The sequence below is a fragment of the Buceros rhinoceros genome, unplaced genomic scaffold (genome assembly GCF_000710305.1).
Source record: "Buceros rhinoceros silvestris isolate BGI_N320 unplaced genomic scaffold, ASM71030v1 scaffold6347, whole genome shotgun sequence".
Lineage (NCBI taxonomy): Eukaryota > Metazoa > Chordata > Aves > Bucerotiformes > Bucerotidae > Buceros > Buceros rhinoceros.
In genome coordinates this window covers 47,176-55,745 of record NW_010424024.1, presented here as the reverse complement: position 1 = coordinate 55,745, position 8,570 = coordinate 47,176, and the positions used below count along the sequence as shown (strand labels likewise).

Sequence of the window (8,570 nt, the reverse complement as noted above, 5' to 3'; positions counted from 1 at the left end):
AATCCATCTGCTGGCTGCATCACCTAGAATGATGCGAGCATCTAGTGTGACATTACCGCGTGGAGGTCACTGCCAGATGATGAAACACCAGGCTAAACCAGGTTAGTAGGAAAAGGCACAAGCTTCAGATTTAGCAGGAACATCTGAAGGTTCCTCGTTACCATACCCTTACGCTCCTGAAGTTACAGCAATTCTGTGCATCACCCAAATGACAGAGTTTGCTTCCAGAAAATCGTGAGGTAACAGGAAACTTCTGCTTATGGCACGCACACATGAAGACTGTGAGCTCCGCTGAAACTCTCAAGGTGCTAGGGACAATAAAGACAAAGGGTAGGCTACAGTCTGGTTAGGCCAGAAACAAAACCTTAACGTTTCATTACACTGCATACATTCCTTTTATGCACAAACACAGGGTGCGCAAAATAAGCTGTTTGCTCAGTAAAACCTAATGTTTTGCATATGTAAAATCATCAGCTGGTACTGCAATATAATCAAAAATCATGCACTAGATAAAGAGAGCTTCTTCCCCATGAACGCTTGCTCTCAGGAACATTTTATTCTGCTTCAGGTAACTCTCATCGTTTGCCAGCTTACATAGTGCCTTTTAAGGAACAGGTATATAACTAAAATGGAAAAACAAAACAAAACAAAACAGAAAAAAGGGTTTGATTTTAGTTGTGACACAGCTGAGATAGATGCAACTGAGCTGCTGCAATGCACTGAGGAGTAACGAAAATTCAATACGAATATCAGAATAATAAATATATACCCTAAATTAATCTCTATAAATACATTCACAGGTCCACTTAAGACATCCTTATGCCTAACTCATATTTCATTGAATCTGTAGATAGAGATGAATGTTAGTTCATGGGGAAAACAATTCATCGTACGACTTGGTTTAGCTGTCATTATTACAGCAAAAATCAGTAGCAAATTTGAAGATCTACATTTATTTTCCCCAGACCAACCACACAGAGGCTTAAGTCACAAATTCTATTATTTCCAATGTTTGATCAGTAAGGCTTTATTTACACTTTTTTACTACAAAGTCAAGAAAAAGTTTGGTGCAATGTGCCGGAAAAGACTGCACATTTCACTGATTGGAGACTAACATCTGCTTATGGTTTAATGCTAACCCACAGGCAGCCAATTAAAGTCCCATATATCCATGTTTTTACATAAAGTTTTCTTCCAGATTCTGTCAGAAGCATACTAGCAGTCAGGCCACCTAAAAACAGCAAAGACGGCAAAGTTTTCTTGAGGCTTAGTTTGGAATGAACACTTTTGCCAGGGAACTTATTTCTTCTTTTAGAATCCTTCGCATCATAAAACTCTATTAGCAGCCTACAGGCAGACAAAAGGAGATGGTTAAAGTTATGCATTAGCCTAAGAAGTTTTAAGCAACTTTCATCCAATAACTGTTTCTAATCATGCATTATTTAACAAATGATTTCACAACACCTAACAGGTCACCTGTAGTAAGCTTAAACAATCAGTATGCCTGAAGAATATCATGCATTTAAATTAACATTGCACGTCAGAATACTCAACCTGAACCCTTGTCAGCAATAAAAGCGGATTTTCCCTGGGACCAATTTTAATATAAAAGCTAAAAAAAATCCTTTTCATTCAGCATCGGGCAGATAAGCCCAGAGTACTGGGCAATGCCGCAGGACAAATCAGCACACCATTAATCATTGAACAGCACGGGAGGGGGAGAAGTATCTTCATAAAATAAACTTAAAAATAACAAGGGCTCACAGGAAAGTAAGTATTTTGGAAACCAAACGTGCAAGAGTGAAATGCTACACCACTGGTTTAGTAGGAATAATGGATTTCAAAATTCTGGGGTTTGGTTTTAAGTATGTCTAAATTCACCTGACAAACTGCTTTGGTCCCAGGAAAGATGTTGAGTCAACAGGGGCCTACAATGAGGCATAGGTGATCAGGGTTCAGTTTTGCTGGTCTCCACCAGAAGACTACTTAAGAGACATTGCACAGCCTTTTATTTCATGTATCAGTTCCTTGTCTATAAAATGAAGTTTAGACTTTCTTCCTCTCAAAAGTGAGGAAAATAAAAATTAGTAATCCTAAACTTCTAAGGCACTTTAGTAACAGTGCCATGTTTACAGATATGACTATCTGTTAACTTTTACAGGGATTCAAAGCTCACAGGACTGCAATCTGACTGTGTTGATCTGCTTTTTACTTCCATGAAGTGTGAGACTGGAAGAACAACTTTAAACCAGAACATACCTGGAGAACCAGGAAAAATTTCTGTCTCACACAATGTACTGGAGGATTTACTAAGTAAACAGGTTCAGCTCCCTTAACGTGGACTTCAGGCGTGGCAAATGAAACCATCATGTCTCGAATAAAACTTAAATCCCAAATTTAGGCACTTTAGTCATGCTGGAGCACAAGGACCCCCAAGATCTGTTGCATATGCTCACTAGTGACCGTATCGGGAGATGCTGGAGGGAGCCAGACACTTTCGTCCTGCCACAATTCAAAGATAGACTGATTAAACTTCTACTTCTCCTCATTTCCCCAGTAGGGATCTTGGGTCTACTTGTGTTTTTATCCAGTTGCTGTCTGATGGAAGATGCATAAACACTTTTGGCAGAATAGATCAGATCAAGACCTGACCCTTTCTAGTTCTAACCTAGCACCTGATTACGAGGCTAGCATCAAACCGCTTTTTGCTTACTTGCCTACTGTAGGCATCTTACGTTCCTGGCTGTGCATGACTCAGCTACAAGAAGACAAATGGAGGGTATTCAGATGAGTATGAGTCTTGCCTGGAACATGGACTCACAGCTCTTCAGAATCCCAACCTCCTGAGCAAGAAGTTTAACCACAGGGTTATACAAGTATGTTCAGGAGTACCAACACCACCTCTCTTCAGAAAGCCCCACAGCTTGCACTGCTGGTAATACAGAAATCGTGGGTGTATCTGTCAATATAAATGTAATAAGACAGCAGAATAGAAAGTTCTGCATAGCGCTACTCACTTATCCTTTATTTCAAAACGTTCATGAAGCCACCTTCTCATATATATCTGCTCTTCTGGAATGTCCTTCAGTTCAATTCGATCAATGAAAATATGAACTCTTGGACATTCCTTGGAAAGAAACTCTAAAAAGAGAGCAAAATAACAGGACTGAGTTACAAAATCACTGCAGGGCATTTGTTTGTCTAAAATACACCGAAAATCTGACCTCGTAGCTGTGCATGCCTTCAGTTCTCGATAGCCTCCCTTCTTGATGTTTGGATCCTGAGCACTTCTCTGAACTTAAAAGCCGTCTGGTCTACACACTTTTGAAATGGTGACCCATTATCACGTACAACACGGAAAAACAATCCTAAATGCACCCTGCTAGCTGCAAAATGCTGTGCTTAAAAACGTTACACTTCTACCTCAGCAGCACTCCACTCATTCAGCAGCGTGGGATGCAGTAACTTTGATGTTGTCAAGTTATCCAGCCTGCAATTTTGATTTAAGTTAGTAATCTTCTTTGCTTGTCCTTTTTTGGAATCTAAATGCTGTTTGCAGCTGGATGACAAAATCGGAATTACAGTGATTTACCAAAGTATCTCCAGCAGGAAGTAGGCTTCAGTTTAAGCAACAACCTGTAATTAAAAAGTGTAATAGGGCAAAATGCTTAGATCAAAACGCTGCTTTCCATTTTACATCCCTTCATTTTTCTTCTGTCTTACAAAGCCCGAGACGGCCCTATTGCAATCCCCCTCCCCACTTCCTCAATTTGTCCCTAGAAAAATTTAGCAAGCAAGCATTAATTACAAACAAAACTTAATTACTGAAAGAGCCTTGTGGGATTTCTTACAACTATCAAGTGGTAAAAATATTGTGCATGGAATGAAAAACCCACCGGTATTTATGTATTAGTAATCATTTGCATTTATCGGTATCAAGGGGTATTGCAGTAATCACAGCATCCCTGTACAGAGGTGCATGGTGTGAGGATGGAAGTCCTTAGAAATGTGGACAACATTCATGTTTTGAAAAGGGACCAGAAGTGCCTTCCTACAACACAGACAGGCAACACACGTAACACAGACTGGGTGGTCCCTTTAGGCTCTTGACATTTTTTAGCAGTGCAGACGTACAGAATACTTTGACCTGTAACTGTTAGCTTGCGGAATGATTATGCAAAATAATTGTAATTGCAGGTACATCTTTATTACTGTCTGCCAAAGCAGGTATCTCCCTATTTGTTTTTCTTCTTTACAGGAGTATTGATTTTTAAGATTTTTGCTGTAAAAGCAATCCTCACCATATACTAGAAATTGCCTTGAGGAGTTTTAAAAGCTTGTTAATGCAAACGTGTTTGGGTGCTTGTAAAGGGGGAGGGAAGGCGAAGAGATGAAGAAATGAGTAAAGTCATATGGCATTTTAATGAAGAAATTCGTAAGGTGCTGTGTGCAGCTTTTTCTACTCCTCAGGCAAAGAGACCCCTTCACTGAACCACCCCATAGGGTAAAGGAAGCAACGTGGCCCACACGCCGTTAACTGAAGAAACAGCTGAGGGCTCTAACCCTCAGCACCTCCAGAAACAACTGGAGAAGCAACTCCACCTCTTAGCCATGGAGCAGCAAACACAACTGTCACTGAAAAGTTTCTAGGTAAAACCATCTCCTAGTTAGATGGCATCCATTCAGCTCCACCCCGCTGTTGGATGGCAGGCAAGTGAAGTACTTGGAGACCAAAATGATGGTACGTACAGACACTGTCTTCAAGTTTATGCACAATGTTTTTACTAACCACAAAAAAATCACTATTCATATATCTGAAAGCATGTTTTTCCTCTTGCATTTAATGGGAAGAAAGGTTTTTCCAGGACTGTTTCTCTGAGGATACTATCCAGGCCACTATACGAAGGTCATTCACTACATGAGCACCTAAAAGCATACTATTAATATTTCAAAACGACAGATTATCCATGTCTTACAGGCTTATAATGTTCACTGATGTACAAATCCTCTTTCTGAGTTGCTTCACCTATTAAACTGAACACTCTAAAAATATGCAAAACTGTATCTAGAAAACAAATGCCTGGAAGCCGATGATACAGTCTTTTTTGTGCTAGACTCTTATGAAAAGCAACTATGCTACGCATGTTCAGCTGGGGCTAAAGATCTGCCTTCAGAAGATACCTGAAACACTCTGTGCGTTGTATAGTGCATGTTTCTTTTCCTTTAGAGCACATCAGTTGTACTATATAGGAAAACTCAGCTCTTTCCTTATGTTATTTATAACCTTGGTTATGAATTATTAAGGAAAATTAAAAATCAAGCAAAATTGTAAGTTAGATAAGCTAGCATTATTCATAGTTACATGGTATTTTTTTAAACTAATGTTATACTGCTTTAAAAAATATTGATATTTGGTCATTTAAAGACAGTGACAGGGTACGTTATCAATAATAAGCTCTAGTTAACAAAACAGGAATAAAACATACAAGTATTTCAAAAGAAACACCTTCCCCTGCCAAAGTTGAAATGTAGCAACACTACAAATCTGCTTAGAAAACAAAAACCCCTCTAAAAATATCTAAGCATTTCTGCTGGTTTTCTACCTTATGCCCAAGTTCCAGTGCAAGTTGATTCTTACTACGTCCCACACTGGTCACCTTCAGCCAGTCTAAACTGAGTCCTCATATGTGAAGATCCTAAAACTTCATCTTAAATTCCCACTTTTGTAAACCCCAAAGCTCTTCCCCACAGTCTTACTCTCCCTTGCAGTCTGAGACTTAGTACAGCCTTGCTGAAGGCTGTGTGATCTGCAGCTGCAGGTGGTCCCCCCCTAAACACCATCGTGATTCCCACCCATCCACTCAAGGCCATTTTACCTGAACCCTGGACATCCAGGACATCTGCATATAACACTGTAATGCATGCAATCAAGCTAGTCAGGGAATCTGACTAGCCTTTAATTATCCAATTCATGTCAACTAACCCAATTTTTTTTTTTATTTTTTTTTTTTTAAGATGCACAATGTCACTACAATCGCATAAGAACACCAGTGGATAAGAACAATATATTTGATATTTGAGAGGTTGGTTTTGAGAAGAAACAGCTGGATTTTATCACCACAACCTTTAAAGGTTTGTGGTGGTCCCGTGACCCTTAATTTCACATTAGCTTAACTCCCCAAAGACTTATGTAATTATGCTAAGAAACAAAATCTTATCAAAGCAATTTATTATGTGCAATTTACATCCATCTTCAAGACACTAGCCCTTAAGGCCAACATCTGACAAGCTTTTCAGATCCCTAAACTTGCCAGTTATTTTTTATATTGAACACCAGGAAAAAGCAAGCCTGAACTTTCCATCAAAAGACAAAACCTAAGTGCAAATCATGCAATGCATTATAATCAAACATTATGCATGATTTGGGTTAAATGAACACTAACAACACGTGGGGAAGCCAAGTGGACTGACTTTCGTGTGGACTGACTTTGCAATTTCCTCATAAAACTTTCTGTTTGGCTAAATAATGCATACGAGCACAGAATGACTAGAACGCTTCTGGTGACCAACCACATGAGAAGGAAGGAATTACAAACAATAAGGTGGATCAGGCATTTTTGTTCTTAAACTGTGACAGTGTGGCCCTCCTTTGCAGAATGGGATTCACACTAACACAGGATTGAAGGATTCAGTGCAGAGTTAGGATTAATGAACTGTGTGCAACAGCCTCCAGAGAGGAATAAGATCCACAGAGTTTTTAATAGCAAACAAATGTTTTGGGAGGCTGTTTTGCTCACTGGGGCTTCCACAAATTTCTACTAGTTTTCAACTTCTCACCTTCAAAAGCCAAGTAATTCCGTAGAGAATTATCAGCATTGCCAGGGAAAGTGAGAAGCTCCAAAGCATAGCTATACCTGTAACTGAGAAGGGACGTACAAATGGCCTCAGACCACTTCCCCTTAATGCTACCACAGAAGGTCATTACACCACTCCTAAGTTATTTGCCTTGCCCCTTAAGAAAGTTGTGACTTAAACAGATATTCCAGTTTTCAATTACTAATGAAGTCTATTTTTACATGCACTTTAAATATGACAGCAATAAAGCAGCTCAGATTTCAACCTCCTACATCGGCTCTTTTACTGCAGTGTAATTCTTGCCAAAGTCCTTCAAAATTAAGAAAGGACAAATAGAAGCCTGGCATAGTCGTGTCCACTTAAAGACCCCACAATTCTCTCGTTTTAACAGATTTCAGTAACGTTTGTGATAAATTGGAAGTGATATCATAGAAAATGGAAATCTGAGTAACGTATATATTTATTCTAACTAACTAGTAGTTCAAACATGTAAGATTACATCTCTTCAGTAACAGAAGAGTGTTGTGGTGTGTATAGTTTTACAGGGAAAATCATGAGAGCAAAGATATTCCTCTTTGAACTGTAGCTGCATTCTCCACTTTAAATTTTCATTAGTCTGGACTTAATTGTTCAGCTATCTAAGCAGTTTGTAAACTATCTCCTCCTCAAATAAAGAAATCTTATCTCTCCACTTTCATCTACTTCGTACACCAAATTAACAATTAATTGGCAAAACAAACATAAATTTAAGTGCTGCGGTGTTTCTCAGCTTCACACTTTCCATCACTTCAAGTTGAGCTGACTGGAAACTATTTCACAGCTTGCTCTAACAAAATAAAGCAGTGGTACAGCAAAACAGCGCTAGATGGGAAAGCAAACATCCAGGGTATAGCGAATGTTGTTTAGATGGGCTAACCTGGAGAGCAGCAGAGGAGGGGCAGCACCAGTACCTGCTGGCACTGCTGAGGCAGGGAAGCACAGAGGCCATGTGCAGGCTAGACCGAAGCTTGCAGCTGGGAGACAAGCCTGGAACCTGAGAAACAACACTCTCAGAAATACTGCCAATCCCCTGCGCAAGGCCTGAGACACGCAGAGGTCAGAGCCTCCATGCATGCACAAGGGGTACAGCACAGGGAGTGAGAACCTTCACAGCTGGGGGGCTTTCTGAGGTGAGAAACTGGATGCATTATTAAGCCAGGTTGCTGACAATGAAAACTGAAAAAGTTAGAGAGCATTTCAGCTGGCAGTCGGGGACAGTTGAAGGCCAGGAAAAGCTGTTCAGATGGATGTAAGAGGAGGACGTGGCTAAAATTCAATGTAAGGGCAAAACTCAAAAGTGCCCCTGTGCCAATATGAGAAGCCTAAGCATGAAGACAGGAGAACAAGAATTATTGGCACCAGGAGATTACCCCTTAAGGCAGGTATCCTGGTGGCCTTGAAGGAGCATGCAACGTTACCAGGCTACCAGCTTTATAGGAATGACAGGATAGGATGTACAGGTGAGGGAAAGGTAGTATGTGTGAAGGATTATACAAAGTGTAATAGCTGTATATAAAAAGAAGACAGAACAATGAAATCTTTGTGGATGGAAATTCCAGACTCTAATAACATATATATTAGACAGATACCAAACTTACCAGGAAGTAATTTAATGTAATAATGACCAGAAACTGTGAAGCCAGATGGAGCGCTGCAAGTTCAGGACTGATAGCAGG

The 8,570-nt window shown here is 39.9% G+C and overlaps 1 protein-coding gene across 1 annotated transcript in view; it reads right to left on the bottom strand.

Annotated features, from left to right (window-relative positions):
* Nucleotides 1–1,014: 1,014 nt before the first annotated feature.
* Nucleotides 1,015–8,570, bottom strand: part of AGPAT5 (1-acylglycerol-3-phosphate O-acyltransferase 5) — a 39,372-nt gene continuing 31,816 nt past the window's right edge. Inside the window, exons 6-7 of the mRNA XM_010140630.1 lie at nt 3,018–3,141; nt 1,015–1,347 (exon numbers count right to left, since the gene is read on the bottom strand). Of these exons, the coding sequence (XP_010138932.1) occupies nt 1,122–1,347; nt 3,018–3,141 (350 nt within the window). The 3' untranslated portion in view covers nt 1,015–1,121. The remainder of the gene's footprint in view (nt 1,348–3,017; nt 3,142–8,570) is intronic.